Here is a 23940-nt window from a genome sequence, read left to right as displayed (position 1 = left end):
TTTCATGCCCTTTAATTCGGGTCAGTTCCTCAGTCCATTTGATTGTTTTCTTTCTTTGAAGATTGACAAATTGAGGGGTCAGCATTGTGATAAAGCTGATTAAGCCACTGCCTGTGTAGCTGGCATCCCATCTGAGCATGGGTTCAAGTCCCAGCTGCTTCACTTTGGGTACAGGTCCCTGCTAATGCACCTGAGAAAGCAACGGAAGATGCTTGGGCCACTGCCACCCACATGGGGGATCCAGAAGAAGCTCCTGTGTCTTAGCTTCGCCTGGCCAGGCTGGCCATTGAGGCTATTTGAGAAGTGAACCAGTGGATGGAAGATCTGTCCCTCTCTGTCTCTTCCTCTCTCTCTGTAACTCTGCCTTCCAAGGGAATAAGTGAATCTTTTTTAAAAAGAAAGAAAACTGACAAATTGAGATTATATTGAAACTTTTTTTCTAACCAGTTCCCTCCCCCACCTTTTTTTATCAGAATTTTTCCAGAATTCAAATGCTTCTCTAGAGATGAGTTTCCATTATTAAAACAGCATCCACTCTCTCCAGCCCTAGAATGCTAGACCAGTGTCCATCAGCTCGCAAACCAGGTCACACTTGGCTACGCTGAATGTGTCCTGAACTGCTACAGTCAGATTCCCTCTGCACTCAGAGGACAATCTTAACAGTGAGGTTGACAAGTCACTCGTTAATAGGACTGAAAGTTATTCTCAAAAGAGCAGAAATATTTTGTTCTATTCCCTCCAGGAAATCTGGTTTGCTATGTTATTTATAGACCAGAATAAATGATACCAGAACTCAGCCAAGCCGAAACAATAGCAGTACCCCTCCTGGGATTGGTGTGACTTTTGAACTGTGTGATTTATAGAGTGATGATTTTTTTTTCAAGCAGATCAGCTCCTACTACTAATGTCAATTATAAATAGACAGTGGCTGTGCTTCTGACACAATGTTCAACAGATGAAAGTTATTTCTGAAAACCACTATTTCCAAAATATGTCTTAGAATTAACAGTCCCTTGCAATCCTTTCCTTTTCTCTTTCTGTCTTTCTTTTAAACTTTGTATGCCTGAATTTTGATCATGAGGAAGCATGTGAATAAATGCTCACAGTTTTTACATCATGAAAGGAAATTTCTTTTGAAGTCTGGTTGTAGTTTATTTTTATAGAGAATGAGAACAGGCTTCCTTGCTCCTGTCCCTTTAGAGAGGAAAAGAACAATTTTCCTGTCATGTTGAAAGGTTGGTTAGATGCTAACCTGACAGCATGCCATGTGGGTAAAAATATTTCGCTGTGTTTTGCTTCTTCAGTCTCCCCTGGTACAAATGTAGCCGTGTCTGTCCACGGGTTAATGGAGTCCTCTGCGATCCATGGGCTTGACTAGAACGTTTGCTTTCCTTTGCTCAGACACTCCCTTCAGTGCTGCGGAAGCGAGCTGTGATTTTGAGGAAGATCTCTGCAACTTTTACCAAGATAAAGAAGGTCCAGGTTGGGCCCGAGTGAAAGTAAAGCCCAACATGTACCGGGCTGGAGACCACACCACAGGCTTGGGTAAGTCAGGGACTGCCCACGTGGGACATCTCTGGGTCATCTCCATGAGTCCGTGGCCATTCTGACTCCATACTTACAAAGATGTTGACTTCAAAGAGGAAGAAAACAAGTCAGCTATGGGGAAGCAGAGACCATGAGGAATCTTGCATTTGGCTGTTTTTAAAAACTGGAGTTCAAGTTGCTGTGCTAGCAAAAGTGTTTGCCAATTAATTAAGTAGCCAAACCTTTGGAAAGTATTCTGCTCTCACTTGAGATGAAGCCTCTTTAAAAAGCCATTGTACAGGCCGGCGCCGCGGCTCACTAGGCTAATCCTCCGCCTAGCGGCGCCGGCACACCGGGTTCTAGTCCCGGTCGGGGCGCCGGATTCTGTCCCGGTTGCCCCTCTTCCAGGCCAGCCCTCTGCTGTGGCCAGGGAGTGCAGTGGAGGATGGCCCAGGTGCTTGGGCCCTGCACCCCATGGGAGACCAGGAAAAGCACCTGGCTCCTGGCTCCTGCCATCGGATCAGCGCGGTGCGCCGGCCGCAGCGCGCCGGCCGCGGCGGCCATTGGAGGGTGAACCAACGGCAAAAGGAAGACCTTTCTCTCTGTCTCTCTCTCTCACTGTCCACTCTGCCTGTCAAAAATTAAAAAAAAAAAAAAAAAAAAAAAGCCATTGTACAGCCGGCGCCACAGCTCACTAGGCTAATCCTCCGCCTGCGGCGCCGGCACCCCGGGTTCTAGTCTCGGTCGGGATGTTGGATTCTGTCCCAGTTGCTCCTCTTCCAGTCCAGCTCTCTGCTGTGGCCTGGGAGTGCAGTGGAGGATGGCCCAAGTCCTTGGGCCCTGCATCCACATAGGAGACCAGGAGAAGCACCTGGCTCCTGGCTTCAGATCAGCATGGTGCACTGGCCACAGCATGCTGGCTGCGGCGGCCAATGGAGAGTGAACCAACAGAAAAGGAAGACCTTTCTCTCTGTCTCTCTCTCTCTCACTGTCCACTCTGCCTGTCAAAAAAAAAGAAAAAAAAAAAAGAAAGAAAGCCATTGCACTCCATCTCTATGAAATCTCCAGAACAGATAAGTATAGAGATAGAATGCAGATCAGTGAGTCACAGAGGCTGGGGGAGGGGCAGGAGGAAGCGACTGGCTCATGGGTATTGGGATTCTGCACCCATTAAACATCCCATCATTTGAGATGATGTCCACGTTGTGGAGCTAGGCAGTGGGATAGTTGTACAGCATTATGCATGCACTAAATGCCACTGAATTGCAGGTTTTCAAATGGTACATTTTATATTGTATGTATTTTTCCACAATGAAAATATTCATCGTGAGGCAGAAAAAAGCTATGGGAAAATGTTGAATGGACACTTAATGGATCCATCTACAAGAGGCTCTTAGAAACCCGGGTTTGAGTGCTCTTTGTATGAGGATTATCTACTAATGTAATGACATCCTTTGTGGATTTCACTACAGTGGGGACAGGTAAAAAGAACGTGCTCTCAAGGGATTTAGTCTCACATTCATTTATCCAACAAGGCTGTATCTATTGGGCACCAGGGTGAATTTACCTTGAAGCTGATGAAAGGTGAAATTCCAAGGTGTCTCACTTGCATGGGCCCTGGGGAAGGGCTTGAAAAGAGCCCCTACAGTTTTGTACCTCCATGTTCTTAGAGGTGGCCTAAATTGTGCATATATAGGCAGTACAAAATCTTTCCCAACCTTGGCCAGATGAATTCCTGGGGGACACAGTAGTGAACAAAGCAGATATGAATCCCACCTCAGTGGTTAGCAATCATTTCAATGGGCAAAAGAGACATTAGGCAAATGTATACACGGATAAGCTTATAATTACAAGCTGTGGTAAGTGCTGTTGGGAGGAAAATGTTTTCCTTTACCCTCTTGGGTTCTGTAGCTGGATCTAACAGAGTGACATAAGATACACTAACAGGAGGAAAACAGAAATTTTGTGAATGTGTTACATGTACTTGTGAGCCTTCATAGGAAAAGCCCAGATCCAAGGAGGTAGCAGGTCTGAGAGCTTATATACCATTTTTAACAACGAATGACGAAAGTGTGGGGAAGTGGAAAACAAGTGGATGTAAGCTTTGAAGGGTGGTAAATTGTGGAAGTGGGACTAGGAAGTATGGTAGGGGGAGAATAATGAAAGATAAGGGCTCTTGTGATGGGTTTGATTCTAAAGATCTACCTTGGTGTTGGCGCCCAGTCTTGGGTCGTAGGGTGTTCTCCCTTTCCTGGCACCAGGAGGACATCTTGTTCATGGGAAATTTATGACCAGGTATTAAGTAGAAAGGGGGAGTTCAAAGAGCCCTTCTGCATCTGCTCTTGAGTGCTGTCACCTCAAAATAATGAGCGTGTCAAGGTGGCACGGTATGGATGGGCTTGTTCTGATCCCTTCCAGTACCGTGAAAGAAATGAAGAGTGAAATTGGAGAGAGAATGGAAGGAAGAGCCTGAGTGGGGTTAGGGATTTGGGGAAAGTTGCTGCGAAGGCAATTGCAGTTAGCTGGGGAAGTAGGGTGGCCTGTGCAGATAGCACCTGTGAAGGTGCCTTGAACTTGGACAGACCAGGTCAGCCCAAGGAGCAGCAAAGTCAGTATGGCTGCACTGTGGGGAGAGAGGGTAGGAGAGTGGAGGAAAATGAGGCTGCAGAGGGAAACAGATCATGGGTGTGGCAGGAAGCAAGTGGGTATTATTATGGAAATGAGAAGCTATTTAAAGGTTTAAAGCAGCTAAAAAGGGCTAAATCTAAGTTTCAGGGGCAGGGCCTGGTAGCTTAAATTGTGGCTCTGGATGCATACATCCTGTGTATCATAGTGCCTCAGTTTGAGGCCTGACTCAGCTTCGGGCCCAGCTTCCTGCTAATGAGCTTCCTGGGAGGCAGAGGTGGCCATCGCCCAACACTTGTGTTCCTGCCACTTATGTGAGAGACCTAGATGCGGTTCCTGACTCCTGGCTTTAGCCCAGCCCAGCACTGGCTGTTGCAGGCATTTGAGGAGTGAACCAGTACATAGAAGATTCTCTGTCTCTCTGTCTCTCTGTTTCTGTCTGTCTCTCTCTCTCTTATTATAAAAATAAATTGTAAAATAAATCTAGGTTTCAAAAAGCTTCCTCTGGCTGGTCTATGCCACTGTATTAGTCTCAGGTGGCTGTGACTAATACCAGACGGGCTGGCTTAAACAGCAGGAATGTATCTCCCTGCAGTCTGGAGGCTCAGCAGTCCGAAACCAAGGCACAGTCAGGACTGGTTCATGGTGAGGCGGCTCCTCCTGGCTTGCCGGCTGCTGCCTTCCCACTGGGCCCTCTCCTGGCCCCTTTGTGTGTGAAGAGTGAGGGAGTGCTCATCTCTCTTCCTCTTAGAGGGGAGTTAAATAATCAAACAAAGCTACACCCTGTAAGGGTCCTGCTCTTGGTTTTCTTTGTATTATTTAGAGGACGTAAGGGAGGAACCCAGACTAACAGCTTCTGGGAGAGGCCATCTGTTTGGGGAACCGCTCTAGGGTGTGCGTGGGAGGTGGTGGGGAGGATACACATTTGGCATGGCAGTTAAGGTGTGGGTTAGACCGTGTTCCAGTGTGAAATGCCTGGCTTCTACACCCATCTCCAGCTTCCTGTTAATGCACATCTTGGGAGGCAACAGTGATGGTTCAAGTAGCTGGGCCCCAGCCATTCATGTGGGAAACCTGAATTCCCAGCTCCTAGCTTTGGCCCAGCCCTGCCCTGGCTCTCCCTTTCCTTCTCCGTCACTCACTCTTTTCATTTTCTCTCTCATTCTCTCTTTCTGCTTCTCCAATACCTTTAAAAAACTCTCTTTAAGGGAAGGTCTGTCACACAAAGGTACTTCAAAAGGCTGGTGGAAAATGGATTTAAAAGGTAAGTTTCTTTTGGTATAAAATAATGTTGAAATCCATACTTTTTTCATAATATGTATTTTCCATGTGCTTTTTGAAGATAGCTCACATGACCAGGAGAGTAGTAGGCTTTGCCCTGACATACAGAGACTGCTGGCCAGTCTGTCATCCCTCCACCCCTACTGGTCACTACAGAGAAAGGAAGACAAATTTGCTAAGAGCCTTTCACGTGCTGTGCCCTCATGTTAGGCATACAACCTAAATCAGCTGGTTGACTAAGGCAGCTGGGACTCCCCGCGATGATTTCATGCTTCTTGTTTCACGCACAGCATAAATCCTAACTGATGATTAGAACCTGGGCAGGTGCAGCAGGAAATCTATTCTGGCTTATGAAGTTTACCAAGACTTTTATTTACCATCAAAGCCATAGATTTTTCTATCCCTTAAAGATGTTAGAAAGTGCTTCCTGTCAAGCCGGCACCGTGGCTCAATAGACTAATCCTCCACCTTGCGGCGCCGGCACACCGGGTTCTAGTCCCGGTCGGGGCGCCGGATTCTGTCCCGGTTGCCCCTCTTCCAGGCCAGCTCTCTGCTATGGCCAGGGAGTGCAGTGGAGGATGGCCCAGGTGCTTGGGCCCTGCACCCCATGGGAGACCAGGAAAAGCACCTGGATCCTGGCTCCTGCCATCGGATCAGCGCGGTGCGCCGGCTGCAGCGGCGGCCATTGGAAGGTGAACCAACGGCAAAGGAAGACCTTTCTCTCTCTGTCTCTCTCTCTCACTGTCCACTCTGCCTGTCAAAAAAAAAAAAAAAATCCATTAAAAAAAAGAAAGTGCTTCCTGTGATTTAAATATGGAAATAGTGTTTGTTGGCAAATTCTACTACTTTTTTTTTTTTTTTTGACAGGCAGAGTGGACAGTGAGAGAGAGAGAGAGAGACAGAGAGAAGGCCTTCCTTTGCCGTTGGTTCACCCTCCAACGGTTGCTGCGGCCAGCGCACCGCGCTGATCCGATGGCAGGAGCCAGGTGCTTCTCCTGGTCTCCCATGGGGTGCAGGGCCCAAGCACTTGGGCCATCCTCCACTGCACTCCCTGGCCACAGCAGAGAGCTGGCCTGGAAGAGGGGCAACCGGGACAGAATCTGGCACCCCGACCGGGACTAGAACCCGGCATGCCGGCGCCACAAGGCGGAGGATTAGCCTAGTGAGCCGCAGCGCCGGCCCAAATTCTACTACTTTCACTGAATGTTCCCTCTTGATAATTTGAGTGAGATTGTTTTGTGTTGCTCAGATGCTGAATGCTTTGTCTGGTTTGCAGGGTATTACTTGCTGGCCAACACCAAGTTTACATCTCAGCCTGGCTACATTGGAAGGCTCTACGGTCCCTCCCTACCAGGAAACTTGCAGTATTGTCTGCGTTTTTATTATGCCATCTACGGGTTTTTAAAAATGAGTGATACCCTAGCAGTGTATATCTTTGAAGAGAACCACGTGGTTCAAGAGAAGATCTGGTCCGTGCTGGAGTCCCCCAGGGGTGTTTGGATGCAAGCTGAAATCACCTTTAAGAAGCCCATGCCTACCAAGGTAAAGGAACCCCAGCACATCCCCCGTCTGTTTTCAATTGCTGTTCTGGGCTAGTGACTGTCTCTTTAGTTGCTGTCAACTGGTGATATGTTATTTTCTTACTGTTCAAGCTGTCAGCCTTACTCCCACACCTTACCTCCTGCCACCAACAGGTTCATTCTGCAGTTCTTTTATGTTTTCTGGGTCTCTGAGTCCTGGCTGCCTAGGGAGTTTGCTTGTTTCTCTCTCAAACTTGCTTGAGAATGGTCTAGAGATGAAGAGTAAGTAAACATTTCAACAACTGAACTTGAGTTTGAAGCCCTAATTTATTCTGCTTCTCCCTCTCTCCCCCGCTTCTGCTCTTTCATGTGCATGTACACTCAGCAATAGGAATGTTAATATTTAAAAAGATGAAATCAGTGAGCCTGGTTCTGCACGGAGGCTGTGAGGTCAACAGCCTAAGGCACTGGTTGAACACAGCGTGAGGAAGCTCACTAAACAATATGGAGCCAACTGTGTCCTGGCCAGAGAGCAGTTATGGAAAGGAACCCTGGGCAGCAGATTTTGAAAGCATGAAAATACAAGAAGATGTCGGGCGAGGGGCAGGGGCTGAGGGGTGATGTACAAAGACAATGGTAACTTCCAAGCTCAAGAACTCATCAACTTAAGGAAACTTCACAGATGCAGTAAGTTCTGTTGTCTGCTTCTCAGACACAAAACCAATGCAGCAAAATCCATTTTTCTTCAGGCTTTCAGTCATTCAGTAAAATGCTTCTTGAGCGTACTTTCCATGCAAGAAAGGGGCCGGCAGAAATATAGAAAAGGTCATTGCCTCCCATCAGCACACAAGGGGAGCTCATTAAATATTGTTGAATGAATGGAGGATTGGTTGTGATCAGTTGGTCACATACATTATCCAGGAGTTACCCAAAATCCAGGTTCCCCATGGAAGCTATGGGTCTGAGAGCAGTGGAATCTTCTTCATAGATATTTGGGGCCCGAGTTTCTCTCATTTACAACCATCTGAACAGAATCATAGCTGTATCCACGTAGCACTTCCTGCTAGAGAAATGTTTACATTGATCCCACAGTAAGATTGCCCATTCCTTTTATTCACTGGAACATCTCCCAGCAGACAATTAAAGCTTTACCATGATTGATCTCTGAAAATCTTCACAAGCTTCTTTACCATCGTCAGGCAAGAAAGGCATTGCTGCCTTACTGATTTCTAAAATGGGCTGAACCAGTGTATAGTATCTCTAGCAAAACAGAAATGTCCAAGTTTTACCACGATCTCAGAGGTACTGCTTGTTGTTATTTTTATGCCAATGAAATAGGTAATATTGTAGCAGCACTTAGTACATCCTGGCAAACCGGAGAACCAGCTCCTCAGGATGCCCTTGTCCACCCTAGGGGCATGGACTAAGTGACAGGAAACCGAAGTTTACTCACTTCTGTAGCCTATGCAGGTGGAAATAAACATGCAAAAGGTATTTAAAACAAGGCATGAAATGAAAAGTCTATTTCCCTCACCGCTTCCTAATCCTGATCTTAAATACCAGTTCCATTGCTCACTTTTCTTTTCTTTCTTTTTTTTTTTTTTTTTTTTTTTTTTTTTTGACAGGCAGAGTGGACAGTGAGAGAGAGAGACAGAGACAGAGAGAAAGGTCTTCCTTTTGCCGTTGGTTCACCCTCCAATGGCCGCCGTGGCTGGCGCACCGCGCTGATCCTAAGCCAGGATCCAGGTGCTTCTCCTGGTCTCCCATGGGGTGCAGGGCCCAAGCACTTGGGCCATCCTCCACTGCACTCCCTGGCCACAGCAGAGAGCTGGCCTGGAAGAGGGGCAACCGGGACAGAATCCGGTGCCCCGACCGGGACTAGAACCTGGTGTGCCGGCGCCACAAGGCGGAGGATTAGCCTAGTGAGCTGCGGCGCCGGCCCCATTGCTCACTTTTCTTCCTGATCATCTGGGTGTGTTCCCTGTCATTCTAACGGTTAGATTTCCACCTGTTTGCTCATTAACCTGAACAGTATTTGCTGACTCCCTGACAGGAAAGACTACGAAGTTAGCTTCCCTACACTGTTCCTTCTTCTTTCCCCTTGCCTCCTCACAGTGGTAAAAGTTTGAACTTTCTTCTTGGTTCTCTTCATACCTTTAATACACTGAAATCTCTATTTTTGGATTCATAAACTTCAGACAGTTTCTTTGGACACCTCGAGAGGTAAAATGAATCCATTTTCACCCCTACATCTCCATGGAGCTCTCTTGCCCCCTCCACCTCTCAAATTCTCTCTAATACCCAATTACGTTGATGTGGTCATGGCTTGCAAACTTTATATTTCTGCAGTTAAGCCTCCTGGCTCGACCTGTAGCTGTATTTCCCAACGTGGAGCCCATTGGCATTTTGAAGAGAACAATTGTGCCTTTGTGTGGGGTCATCTCTCTCTTTAAGGGATTTGGACACCTGTGATAATTCCAACAACCCCCATTATTTCCATGCATTTCCAAATGGCCTCAGATGTACCATACCATCTTAGATGAGAACCACTGATATAAGACTAATGTCTTGGTCTATAGGTTGATTCCAAAAATTGAAGTTAACAGCCCATCCCTCCTGCAGTTCGTGTTTGCTCCCCTGCCATCTGCCCTGTGGCTCGCAGCAGAGATCTCCTGGGGAAACCTGCTGCTGCAGTAACGCTCTGGCTTCCTGTTGCTCTTGGGGACGAGGCTCTACATGTTCAGCCATCTCCCTAGCTTTGCTTCCTGCTCTCTCCATTCTCATCACACTGAACAGTCAGTTCCTGAACACACCCTGTTGCCCCTGCCTTGAATCGGGGCAGCCTGTTGCCTCGGCCTAGACTCTTCTTATTTAGATCGCAACTGAAACTTCAGCTCCCCAGAGTTGTTCTCTGACCCCACTCCCCAGGATAGGTTTGGGTTCCCTGGGCACTTTGTGCTTCCCTTTCTCATCTTAGAGACAGTGTAACCCAGTGATTATGGACTCAGGGGTCTTTCTTGTTTCAAATTCTCTTTCACTAATTACTAGCTTGGAAATTGAGAATTCTTTGGGTTTTTTTTTTCCCCTCTTTTTAAAAAAAGATCTATGTATTTATTTATTTGAAAGGCAGAGTTACAGAGAGAGAGAGAGAGAAAGAGAGAGATCCTTCATCTGCTGGTTCTTTCCCCAAATGGCTGCAATGGCCAGAGCTGGGACAGACCAAAGCCAGAAGCCAGGAGTTTCATTTGGATCTCCCAGGTGGGTGGCAGGGGCCCAAGCATGTGGGCCGTCTTCTGCTGCTTTCCTAGGTGCATTAACAGGGAGTTGGATTGGAACCACTGCCCACATGGGATGCCAGCATTGCAGGCAGCAGCTTAACATGCTATGCCACAACACTGGCTCCTGCTGTGTTCTTTTTACAATTAAAATTAATGTTCTTTCATAGATATAGAACTATGCAGGTTATCTATTTCTTCCTGAATGAGTTTTGGGAACTTTTACCTTTTAAATAATTTGTGAATTTTGTCTAAGTTGTTGACTTTTTTACATAAAGTTGTTCATGATGTTTGCTTACCTTTTAATGTCTATAGTTTCTGAAGTTCAAGTGTTCTTGATCACTTTCTTCCTTTATTTTCCACTTGGAAGCAAACATATGTATGAATACTTGACACATAGTCAGTGCTCAGTCATGTATTTGAACCAACTTGCTCATTCTGACTTTCAAGTAGAGTTTGTTGACCCTAATTAACATCACCTGAGAAGGTTTTAGGGATCAATGCCCAAGTTTTACCCAAAACCAAGGAAGCAGACATTGAGATAGAGATTAGTATTACAAAGGAGTGCTCTTGTGATCATGATGGATGGGTGGATGGATGGATGGGAGGAAGGAAGGAAGGATGGATGGATGGATTAGGCAGGCAGGAAGGATCAGGCAGAGGAGGTTCTGGGCTTCGATGTGTTCTCACTGAAAGCCTCCCCTGAAGCTGGTGTAGCCTCTCAGAGCTGTCCTGAGTTATGATGTTCTCTTTATCATTCCGTATTGGCTAGGTGCTGGCTACCTCAGGAAAAGATTGTTGCCTTGGAAAAGGCAACCATCTTCAGCTATGGCGCTTTCTGGAGAGAGCTGGCACACTGAGCACTGTCTGCGGACAGCACTTACAGCACCTGGGGCGCTGAGCCCTTGGGTCTGTTGGGTGGGGCATCACAGCATCTATTACAGTGAACAGGTCAGAGTCTTTAGGGCTGGGGCCTGGCAATTGGTTTTATCCAGTGCTCCAGGTCATTATAACATGCAGCCCGGAGAACTTTGACTCAACATGACTAACCACGATCCAAACTGGAAAGGAGAGAGCCATGAGGAAGACTGTGTGTCTCAGGCTTGCTTTCAGCTAAGTTACGTGGAAACCAGCAGGCTTTGTGGCTCATGACTGGGCAAATGCACGTCTGGGTAGTAGTGATGTCCAGGCCCTCCTCCCTGAAGTGCAGAGAGATTTTCTTGTGACCATTCAGCTGGGTGCAAACAGAGTTGGATGGGTGGTCTTCCTGCCCCTAGGCAGCCTTTCCATTAAGTGGCTCAGAACGCTGGAGCTAGATCTGTAGTTGTTTTTTGTTTTTTGGTTTTTTTTTTTTTTTTTTTTTTTTTTTTTTTTTTTTGTGACAGGCAGAGTGGACAGTGAGAGAGAGAGAGAGAAAGGTCTTCCTTTTGCCCCTTGGTTCACCCTCCAATGGCCACCACGGCTGGCACGCTGCGGCCGGCGCACCACACTGATCCGAAGCCAGGAGCCAAGTGCTTCTGGTCTCCCATGGGGTTCAGAGCCAAGCACTTGGGCCATCCTCCACTGCACTCCCGGACCACAGCAGAGAGCTGGCCTGGAAGAGGGGCAACAGGAAAAGAATTCGGCGCTCCAACCGGGACTAGAACCCAGTGTGCCGGCGCCTCTAGGTGGAGGATTAGCCTATTGAGCCTCGGCGCCCGCCAAGATCTGTAGTCTTTGTATGTACTGCTTAAGCCCAGACACCCCCTTCAAAGCTTCTAGATAAGAGTTTTCCAGAGATGTAACACCAAAGCCTCTATGATCAGTTCCTACATATGGTTTCTGTCCACCGAGAGCATATGGTTCTCCAAATATTCTTGCCATTTAAGAAGGACTTAAGTCTCCAAGCACCCAAAATAAGCACATGGCAAATACATGTCAGCTGCTGCAATCCGTCTGGAAGCTTCCATTGGCTGTTCTCTGCAGTCCTGCTCAGTATTTATTTTGACTAATACCAAACTGATGACAGCTTAAGAGATTTTCCTGAGCAAATTGAGCAAAGCATGCATTTGTTAATAGTTGGAATTTATAATGACTGAGATTTTGAAATGAACTTGCTGGAGCTTCTAGAAAGTTCACAGTTCAACATGGGTCAGAACAAGGGACAAGCTGGCTATTTGTCAAGTATCTACTTTGGTCCAAACAGCATATGCTCTCTCACTTAATCCTTAAAAATGTGCTACAAGAACACATTCCAAATGTATAGGTGAAGAGGCTGAAACTTCAACAAATTAAAGCAATTTCATTCTCCCTGTTTCTTTGGCACTCTCCCCTAAGTCCCAGACAAAACCCTTAAGGGACACCTTAAAAATGCATCTCAAATATGTGCATTTCTCTGTCTCCCCAGCCACCACCCAGGTGAAACCACCATCATTTCTCACCTGAACTGTTTGGGTATCTTGCTAGCCAGTTTTCCTGCTTCTACTTTGCTTTCTGTCTATACGAGGGAATCTTCAAAATGTTCATGGAAAATGTGTCTTATGGAAAAAAAGATGCATGGATTTCAAACATTTTCTACACAGCACAAACTTTTCTTTGAATTTCATTATTTTCCGTGAACTGTTTGAAGTGTCCTTGCACTCCTCATCCTGAATCCTTTGTAGCAGAAATCAGTTCATGTCCCTCGTCTGTGTGGCACTGCTCCATGGCCTCCAAGAGTAAAACTTCTCCCCTACTGAGGCCGCAGAGGCCCTGCGCCACCTGGTCTCTCCTACCTGGCTGACTTATCTCCCTTCACTCTGCCAGGGTCACAGTCACATGGACCTGCTCTCTCGGCCCCAGGTCTCACGCCCTTTCTCTCATCAGTGCCTCTGCAGAGGCTCCGCCTTCCCAGCTCTTCCCTTACAGAGCTGTTTCTCTTGTTTCCATTCCAGGTGCGTCACTTCCTCTTAGAAAGGAACTTCCCCAGCCACCAAGTTTATACTCTTTCCCATTCCTAGATTATTCCTCATTGTATTGCTTATTTTATTTTTGTAAAGATTTGTTTATTTACTTGAAAGAGTTACACAGAGAAGGCAAAGGCAGAGAGAGAGAGAGAGAGAGAGAGAGAGAGAGAGAGAGAGAGAGAGAGAGAGAGAAACCATCCGCTGGTTCACTCCCCAGATGGCCGCAGCGGCTGGAGTTGTGCCAATCTGAAGCCAGGAGCCAGAAGCTTCCTCTGGGTCTCCCACATGGGTGCAGGGGCCCAAGGACTTGGGCCATCTTTTACTGCTTTCTCAGGCCATAGCAGAGAGCTGGATCGGAAGTAGAGCAGCTGGACTCGAACCAGCGCCCATATGGGATGCCAGCACTGCAGGCAGCAGCTTCACCTGCTACGCCACAGCGCCGGCCCCAGCTTAGTTTATTTTGTGTTCAGCATTTATCCCAGCCTGAAATGACCTCGTTTGATTATTTGCTTACTTCTTCCTGTCCACCTCTTTTCTCTTATGAAAATATAGCTGCATAAGGTCACAGGGACCTTGTTGGTCTACTCATCTCTGTGTCTACAACATCTAGCACTGTGTGTGGAATGACATAGCTCATCAGTAAAACTGTGCAGTACATTTTTTTTTTTTGGTACACATGTGATCAGTGAATGCATGAAAGAAGGAGTGAAGGGACTTTGGTAAGTGGTTTGGTAAGTAAGTTTGGTAAGTGGGAGATTGGGGCATTGAATGGTGGACCAGCCTACTCTGAAGCCTGCTCTTTAGTGGTCAAGGTCTCTATCCAATCCTGAGGAAGGCCTGTTCTTGTTCAGTTAGAGAAAGGGAGGCTCCCCAGGCCAGCCTCGGGGCACAGACACCTTCTGTAATTTTAATTTTCACAACACGCCTGTAAGGGTAATGAAGTGTCTCCTTTTAGTCCCCTTGGCATCCTAGAATGCAGACATAGATTAGCCCAAGGTCACCCACGTGTTCCACTGGAAGTGAACGCCTAAACTGAGAGCCTGTGGGTCTCTGCTGGGGGAAGAGACTTCCTGCCTTTGCTTCGAGTCCTCCCTACCCCTGGTGTGGTCTTCAGTGCACAACTCAAAGGCAGTACCTGCTTTCGTGAGCATCGTTTGACCTCTCCATGAGGAGACCTGATCTAAGCAGGGTGAGGGGCAGCCTGGGCAGGACTTTAATGGAGTCAGAACTTCCAGTCTCTTCCCTTTATTTCTTCTCCCTCCTTGCTGGTACCTACAAGCTGCCTTATCTGTGCCTTCCCACCTGGCTTTCTGCTGCGCATGCTTCTGGATTTTCTTTCCCTATAAGTACTTAAGCAGCCTGTTTTAGGATCAGGGGCTGATTAGATAACAGCTCCTTGGCTATCACCCCTAGAGAGTGATAACTAACCTTTAACTGAAACTGTAATCTATAGCCATGTTTAAGGAATGATAGCAATGGAAAAAATGCGTCTTAAGCTGTTCTAGCACACTAGCCGTTTGAATGGCTCCTGTGTAATGTTATCACAGCAGCCAGCATCAACAAGGGAAAATTGAACACTTTCCAACACTTTAGGTGATGCCCCAGATCTCTACAGAGGGAAAGCACTGTGGCTCTGTTTGCTGTCTGCTCTGTCTGCTTAGGCAGAAAATTATGGGCATTGTTCGATACCACATAACTATTTTTAAGTGGCAGAGCTGAGAAGTGTTTTAGAAAACTTGGTTTCTGTACTTTGCCTAAATGCCTTCCAACCCTCTCCCGGCTAACATCAAAAGTACAGAATCGGTGAAGAGGGGAGCCAAGGCCTAAATCCCAAAATTTCTAAAACAACTTAGGGCACGATTGTTAACCTTTAGTTCTATTTTAGAAATTAATCCTCAGAAGATGATTCAACACAGAGGAGAGCTGTGGATAAGAGGGGAAATAAGCATAACCTTAAGGCGCTTGGCAGTGGGCTCTCTGCCACTCTGGGCTTCAGAAATGGAGCCATTTCTGTGACCTTGCTGAGTCCCACTTTGGTGCACATGTAAAACAGTTATACAGGTAACACCTGCCTCGTCAAATTATACTGAAGGTCAAATGAGCTGTATTAGGTAAAGCCTTCAGCATAGCACCTGGCACATTTGAGGAATCTGCAAAAGTTCATGGAAAATAAATATTATGAAAAAATTGTGCATGAATTGCAAAGTTTTTAGTACCAAACTTATATTCCATTTTTCCATGAATCTTCTAAAGCATTAGCCTAATAATGTTGTATTTAGCTGAACAGAAAGACAAAGAGAGAAAGAGACTAAATAATTTTTTTAAAGAATTATTTTATTTATTTGAAAGTCAGAGTTACACAGAGTGAGGGGAGAGAGATAGAGAGAGAGATCGAGATCCTCCATTACACTGGTTCACTCCCCCAAATGACCGCAATGGCCAGAGCGGAGCTGATCCGAAGCCAGGAGCCAGGAGCTTCCTCCAGGTCCCCCATGCAGGTGCAGGGGCCCAAGGACTTGAGCCATCTTCCACTGCTTTTCCAAGCCACAGTAGAGAGCTGGATCAGAAGAGGAGCAGCTGGGACCCAAACCGGCGCCCACATGGGATGCTGGTGCTGTAGGCTGGGCCTTTAACCCATTTCGCCACAGCGCCAGCCCCGAGAATGGTTTTTTTAGGTCCTTATCCTCAAGAGATTTCAAATACAACATTTATTTAGTACAGGAAAAAAACTTTTTTCTGTGGTTTTTACTTGAAAATATTCTTTAAACTAAAAATCGAGTTAGAGTTGAATCTTTAAAACCAGGTTCTCTTAAAGCAATGGCTGATTTTACACAATCACGAAGAGCTTCCAACTTTTTTTACCTGTTTAAAAATATTTTTTAAGTTTTTATTTATTTGTTTGAGAGGCAGAGGCAGAGAGAGAGTGTGTGAGCAAACACACACACTCAATTCACTGATACGCTCCTCAAATGGCTGCAACAGCCATGGCTGGTCCAGCCCAAAGCCTTGAGCTGAAAATACATTGTAAGTCTCTCAGGGTGGGTGGCAGGAACCCAATTACTTGGCCATCTCCGCTGCCTCCCAAAGTCTGCATAAGCAGGTGGCTGGAATTAAGAGCCCGAGCCAGGAATTGAACCCAGCTCCTCTGATGCTGGTATCATCTTGAGAAACGTGCTGAGAGGGCGTGAATCATGCACTGGTGTCTGGAATGGTTTCTCCCTGGCACTTTACTAAGCTGGAGCAGGTCATCAAGAGTTACCTTGAGATTTTCACACACCAGAGAGGATAATGACAGAGAAAAAAAAATTCACTCCAAAATGCTTTTCCCCAAAAGCCAAATGCCAGGAGAACTAGAGTGATTGACAGAAATTCCATAATGATGAAGTGTTAGTATTAACCTTTATGCATTCAGCTCCTTACATTAACATTTTGTTTGGTCGCCGTACCATACAGATTAGACCCTGCAGTATCTTCTGGCCTGAAGCTAGTTTTCCCTTTAACGAAGCACTTTCAGTGGACTGTTAATTAGAAGCACTGGGAGGAACTCAATGTGTGTTCATTAAATATTTCTTTTGGGGAAAAAAAAAATGTTAAACTGCCCCTAATGAGAGAATGACCAGGCATTCTGTTTCACTTGAGTTTGGCTTAATGATCAGCTCAGCAGTCATGAAAATCTTCCCAGTAAACCCTCCTAAGTCTACATCTTTACTCTGTTACAGGACTGAAAAACAAACTTCAAAAGTCACTTTGCTGGTGGGCGCCACAGCTCACTGGGCTAATCCTCCGCCTGCGGCGCTGGCACCCTGGGTTCTAGTCCTGGTTAGGGCGCCAGATTCTGTCTCGGTTGCTTCTCTTCCAGTCCAGCTCTCTGCTGTGGCCCAGGAAGGCAGTGGAGGATGGCCCAAGTGCTTGGGCCCTGCACCCGCATGGGAGACCAGGAGGAAGCACCTGGCTCCTGGCTTCGGATCGGCACAGCGCCAGCCGTGGTGGCCATTTGAGGGGTGAACCAATGGAAGGAAGACCTTTCTCTCTGTCTCTCTCTTACTGTCTAACTCTGCCTGTCCCCCCCCCCCAAAAAAAAAGTCACTTTGCATTTGGATGAAAGGCCCCATCTGGCCAGGCTGAAACAATATACAGTTTTTCTTTTCAGTAGGGGAGGGCCTTGGGTCAGGCCTTCTCATAGTATGTCCCAGGGAATACAATTTTCTGGAACTGTTCCATTGGCTAAGGGTTTTGTGATCAAATGTGTTTGGGGAATTCTGCGTACTGGATCTCTACCCCTCCACATGCATGTGAAGAGTCACAGTGCACAATAACATGTCAGAAAATCTGGATATAGTCCCCACCACTCCTTGCTGAAGTTAACAATTCCCTCAAAGCATTTGGCCTAGGACCTGCACAACCTAATCTTATGTAGCTCCCATTAGCATTATGCTACTCACTTAGCACTTAATGCATTATACTGAGATAGTCTACTTACCTGCCTATCTACTTAACTCAGACCGTAGGCTTCTGGGGAATAGAGATCCATGTCTAATTTATTATTTTTGCTTGTTTTTCTAATGCCAATACACTTTCTGGAACAGAGTAGGTACTCAATAAATAGTTAATGAAAGAGAACTCAACTGTCAATGAATATGCATTGATAGCAAGGAAGACCAACATGATTCCATCAATGAAGAATGAAGATTAAATGTTTCTGCCTTCCGATGAGATAAATGGCAGTCCCTCATAGCACAGCACCTGCTCAGTTTATCCTGCAAGAGATTTTCAGTGTGAATGCATAACAGCAAGAATACTCTGCAGGGGTTGGTGTAAATACATATATGGGCAAATGTGCACTGAGTCTGGTTTGGGGCTGTTGATGATGATATTTACTAAAGCCAAGAGCTGTGACCCTTCCCTAGGAACCAGCCTACCATTTTTACATCATGCCATTTCTTATACCCAAGGATGGATTTCACCAACCCTCCTAATTCTCCTGATCCCTTCCTGTCCTGGGACACAGCTTCTCTGGCCTCCATGCTGCGCTCATGGTCAGTGATGCACTTGCTTCCACATCTGACCCTTTCCACCCCCAGGGCCCTCCTAATCCCTGGGAGTTCTCAGCAGCTGCTGCTGTCTTCACCCCAGGCTTCTTGGCACAACTGGAGAAAGCAAGGCTAATTTCCACTCTTCCCTCTGTGATGTTGGGAAAGCCGCCTCCTCATCTCATCTCTCGTTGACTTTCTCATTCTCCACCCAAGATGTTCAGATCCATTTTTCACTGTTACTCACAAGTTTCCAACTTGACCCTCCCTGCCTCATTCTCAGGATGTGACCTCATGGGTCATCTCCCAGAAGGATGAAGGCGTCCAACATGAGCCCCTTCACTTCTATGCCTCTCCGAATCTTCACCTGTCTCTCATCTCCTGCTCGGTCTCACAAAGGAAGTATTACCCATGCTCTTCATCAAAACTAACCCGCCCATTTCAACATTTGATCTCACTCTCTTCGTGAATTATTCCCTCTCAAAAAACTTTGGTCTCCATTAGTGCTTTACACACTGCTGACATGCATTGATCTCATGCATTCAACACAGATGATCAACAAACCTCCCTTCCATCTCAGTGCCCGTCTGTGCTGCCACCCTACCCATTCCTTCCGCTTTCAAACTTCCTGAAAGAATCATCTGCAGTTCCTGTCTCTGCTCCAGTGCACTTTCATTCCTCATATCCCCACTCCCTGCCCTCTGCTTTCCTCCCACAGTGCTCTGTCACAGGGTTTAGCAACAGCAAAATATTTCTCATTGACCCTGCTGCAGAAGTCATTAGCCTTAATAAATTCCTAACACTCTCTCGAAGTCTACCTCAAGTGCCCCTTCCTCTTTGAACCCTTCATAACTCCTTGACTGTGTTTTACTCGTTGGGATGGAATCTGGGTAATAAAAGAGCCCTAGGTCAGGAATCTGAAGGCTTGGCTTCAAGTCTTGACTCCAAGCATTAACTATGTGAATCAGAAGCTTATGTCATATGTAGATGAAATAAGGGCATGTTTGAAGATGACCCCTAAGTCTCTTCTACCTCCTGTATATGGTCAAGCATCTTAATGGTAGGAACTCTGCTTTAATATTGTGCAAAAAGGTGTAGAGCACTCTATTTCCTCTCACAAAAATATTTTCCTTTTAGGGAAAAAAAAATCAGAAATTTAAGTCTGTGATTAAGATTTCCACTCTTAAAATCTTCCTTTTGGCCGGCGCCATGGCTCACTAGGCTAATCCTCTGCCTGCGGTGCCGGCACCCCAGGTTCTAGCCCCAGTTGGGGCGCCAGTTCTGTCTCGGTTGCTCCTCTTCCAGTCCAGCTCTCTGCTGTGGCCCAGGAAGGCAGTGGAGGATGGCCCAAGTGCTTGGGCCCTGAACTCGCATGGGAGACCAGGAGGAAGCACCTGGCTCCTGGCTTCGGATCGGCACAGCGCCAGCCGTGGCGGCCATTTGGGGGGTGAACCAATGGAAGGAAGACCTTTCTCTCTCACTGCCTAACTCTGTCTGTCAAAAAAAAATTTCTTTTAAATCTTCCTTTTAACTGTGCCCTTAAATAAGGACAATATGACTAGCAGAGAAATTCCTGGGGTTCTGAAATTTTAAAGGCAATGCTGAGACGTTCACTCAAAGAAAGAACAAGTCTAGAAAGTTTCTGGCAAGATTTATAAATTAGGTGGCTATTTAATAACAAGACATTCTGCTGTAAAGGGATTACAATGTCTAGACAAGCTACCTGAGAGGAGATGGATTTCCTGCCACATTGCATGCTGCCTGGGAGCAGTGGGAGAGGACTGCTCTGGGATATTAATGTCCCAGCGCTATGAAAGCAAAGCAGCTGACTGCAAGTGAAAGCAGCAAGATCATTAATTACTGACAAGATAATCAGCACATGATAGACCAGATGAGGCTGCTTCTGTACACAAAACAGGGAAAATTATGTCCAGTGGAGTAAATTTTAGTACCAAATTTTGCACAGGGACTAAGGATGGAAAAGACACTACCACTGAGTTTGCCAGGCTAAAGCCTGTGTCAGTTGGTAGTGTGGGAGTGTTCCTTACTCTACTGATGAAGGAGGCAGAGTACAGATGCTCTCGTTCCCTGCTTCCCCTCCTTTCAGGTAGTTGTTAATGGCTTCTGCATTTCATGTACATTTAGGGGAAAATCACTGGAAAGACTGATTAGCACAACATGACCTTCCTGAGTAATTGATTTCATGGGATATTGCTGGGTTGCCAGCACTGAGAAGACACGATAGGCATGCTTTCTCCAGAGTTTTACTAATAAACATAGTTAAGCAAACATTTATTCTGAAGTTTGCTTATGACCTGAAAACAGTATCTCCACTGGATGCTTCCAGATGTCTTCTTCTTTTTTAGGATTACTTATTTATTAAAGATTTATATATTTATTTGAAAGGTAGAGTTACAGAGAGGCAGAGGCAGGGAGAGAGAGCTTCCATCCACTGGTTCACTCCCCAAACAGGGCTGGGCCAGGCCGAAGCCAGCAACCAGGAGCTTCTCTCCCACACAGGTGCAGGGGCCCCAGGAGTTGGGCCATCTGCTGCTGCTCTCCCACGTGCATTAGCAGGAAGCTGGATTGGAAGGGGAGAACTTGGGGCTCAAATCAGCAGTCTTATGAGATATTAGCACTGCAGGCAGTGGCTTTCCCCTCTACTCCACAGTACTTGCTCCTATTTATTTATTTTGAAAGTCAGAGGTAGAGAGAGAAATGTTCTGTCTGCTGGTTCACTCCCCAGATGGCCAAATACAGCCAACATTAGGCCAGAATGAAGCCAAGAGCTTCATCCAGGTTTCCACGTGGGTGGCAGGTTCCCAGACATTTGGGTCATCTTTTTGCAGGCCATTAGCAGGGACCTGGATTGGAAGTGGGGTAGCCAGGACACAATCTTGCACTCACATGGGCTGCCAGTGTTACAGGTGGTGGCTTTAGCAGCTGCGCTACCATGCTCCCCCCACCACACACACACACACACACACACACAAACACTTCTAAATCTCTATCTGAGGAATGTTTCACAGTCTTTACAATGCCTGCATTTTTAGCAAAGCTTTTCCCAACTTCTGAGTGAGGCAACATGATTATTTGATGCTCGCATTGAGATTCTCTAGGGCTCCTCTGGCTTTCTGAGCTCATAGACCAGGTAATTATTTCCTGCCCTCTGTGGCAACAAGTTCAATTCACACAGTTGGAAAGTGACAGTTCACACGTTACTGAAGACTCTGACTTCACAGAGGAAAGGCACAAAATTTCCTCCTGCATGGCTCTACCCACTTTTTCTGTCTGTTATCTGTGCTTCTCTGCGTGTTTTCTGCTTTTTTTGGTGCTCCCTTTTAGAGAAAGTCCCTCTCTAGATTATCCACAGACCACTTTCCTTTGATATCTCCCACCACTAATGGGCTCTGAGCTGCTTTTTTCTTTTTATTATATATTTTTAAATTATTTAAAGGTTTATTTATTTGAGAGGTAGGTTACGGACAAGAGAGAGGGATAGGCAGAGAGAAAGGTCTTCCATTCACTGGTTCACTCCCCAGTGATTGCAACAGCCATAGGTGGGCCAATCTGAAGCCAGGAGCCAGGAGCCTCTTCCGGGTCTCCCACGTGGGTTCAGGGGCCCAAAGACTTGGGCCATCTTCCACTATTTTCTTAGGGCATAGCAGAGAGCTGGACGGGAAGAGGAGCAGCTGGGACTCACATCACTCACATAGGATGCCAGTGCCGCAGGTGGAGGCTTAGCCTATTATACCACTGAGCTGCATTTTTTTCTGTTTAGTAATGGGCTGTGTATGTATCTACACTGCACAATGACAGATGACTATTTATAGCCCTCCTACTTTATTTCAGTCCTAAAACCAAGACATTTGGTTCTCTTTTCATTTCATTCTCCACATGAAGACTGCCTAGTTTACAAATCTAAAAAGCAATGTCAAGCCAGAAAAGAAAAATATTTGTTACACTTAAGATATACCCTCAATACTCGTAGTATTTAAAGTTACTACAATAAGTCAGTAAGCAAAAGGTAAATAAGCAATAGGATAGTGAAGAGGATCTACTTCAAAAAATTCATGGAAAAATGGAATAAAAGATGAGTTTATTTTGGTGCAAAATGATTAAATCTGGGCCTAGTTTTCCATAATATACATTTTCCAAGAACTTTTTGAAGATTCCTTATATATGCACACATACACTGTACATGACTTACCTGTAAATTCACACATATATGTGTATATATTATATACAGCATTATCCTGGAAAGGTGAGACTGCAAGGAAATGAGGATTTCTAGACAATCTGATTCTTAGGATAAACTAATGCAAGGTTTTGATAATGATTCAATTACACATTAAAAAAAAAAAAACTCACTGTGGCATATCAGGGAAAGCCACACCTGCAGTGCCAGCATGCCATGAGTGCCACTTCAAGTCCCAGCTGCTCCACTTTTGATCCAGCTCCCTGCTAATGCACCTGAGGAAAGCAGCAGAAGGTGGCTTGGGTTCCTGCCACCCATGTGGGACCTAGCTCCTGGCCCAACTCCAGCTATTGCCACTTGGGGAGTGAACTAGCAGATGGAAAATCTTTCTCATTCTTACTCTGTCTCTGTCCCCCCTCCCCCCCCCCCGTAACTCTTTCAAATAAATAAATTAAAAAATCACCAATTTGCATAACTTTTAACATAAAAGTTTTATTTCTAGGAATTTATTATATAGAAATAATCATGGCTATTCACAGAGATTTAGCTACCAATGTTATCCCAATGCTCTTTGTAATATTGACAAATTGGAAACTACACAATTTTCGGTTATTAGTAATCTTTAACCCACAGCTCTTCATCAAGTTCTGATCTACACTTTGCCTTGGCAATCGATGAAAATTGGGCTAACAACTGTCTCTTTCCCTTGGACATAAGTATAGCAAATGCCCAAGTATTCCTGCTTGAGTATTAGCAGGGGCTGCAGACAATATCTGCTGTCTTCTCCTGACCTAGTAGATGTTCTTATAAAACAGAGGGCCAAGACAAGGCAGATGCTTCCTTCTTTCTATTACTGATTGCATTATGCATGTCTTCTGGTTGGACTGATGTGTTTATATCTCATTCCAAGTGAGCCATAGCACGTCCATGTTATTGTTGAAGGAATAGTGGTAGGAGGAGTCTGTGGCTCCAATCACTGGGATCTGTGTCTCATCCCGAAGAGACATGGCAGGTTCTTCTTTTCCCTGTATTCTTTAGAAATAGCACAGCTCTTGTGTTAACAGATCTTTGCATTGCAGCTCTTGTGTTAGAACTTCTCCCCCACTAGGTTGCAGCTTCTCTCTTCTGCAAGGTTCACGGCATGGTGTTGCAATATTCTGTGTTACAGCTCCACTTCACCAGGTTCATTGTCTGGTGACCATGAAAAATGAGGCGCACATACAAGGAAGAGTGAGCAAAGTGAAAGAAGTTTATTAAAGGAAGCAGAGAAAGCTCCTGGCAGCCAGGAGGAGTCCCAGTAGGGTTGCTAGTCAGGACTGCCTGGCCAGAGATTTTTATCTGTTTCTAAAGGAGGAAATTCACCTGATTGGCTAAGGTATATGCTAATGAGGTATTTTACATGGACCAATCAGGGGATTGACATAAGAGTAGGCTGCTTTGCATAGAAGTTCCCAGAGTGCTTAATCAAGTATGAGATGGATGAGATCTGCTGAGGCAACTTCTGAAGATTACATTATTTGTGTTTCTCCCTTCGGCCCTTCTCTTGGGGCTACTGGAGGG

At 45.9% G+C, this 23940-nt stretch overlaps 1 protein-coding gene across 4 annotated transcripts in view; it reads left to right on the top strand.

Moving 5' to 3' along the window:
- MAMDC2 (MAM domain containing 2) overlaps positions 1–23940 on the top strand; it is a 179271-nt gene that overhangs the window by 108900 nt on the left and 46431 nt on the right. For all 4 annotated transcript variants that reach the window (XR_011379575.2, XM_089336869.1, XM_089336874.1 and 1 more), the window contains 2 exons: positions 1402–1545; positions 6710–6975. Coding sequence is in view for 3 of the 4 variants with exons in the window: in XM_089336869.1 (XP_089192995.1) it covers positions 1402–1545; positions 6710–6975 (410 nt within the window). In the remaining variant the exon portion in view is untranslated. The remainder of the gene's footprint in view (positions 1–1401; positions 1546–6709; positions 6976–23940) is intronic.

Source organism: Oryctolagus cuniculus, chromosome 1 (assembly GCF_051225735.1).
Source record: "Oryctolagus cuniculus isolate XC-2025 breed Fujian yellow rabbit chromosome 1, ASM5122573v1, whole genome shotgun sequence".
NCBI lineage: Eukaryota > Metazoa > Chordata > Mammalia > Lagomorpha > Leporidae > Oryctolagus > Oryctolagus cuniculus.
This window is presented reverse-complemented; position numbering and strand designations above follow the sequence as displayed.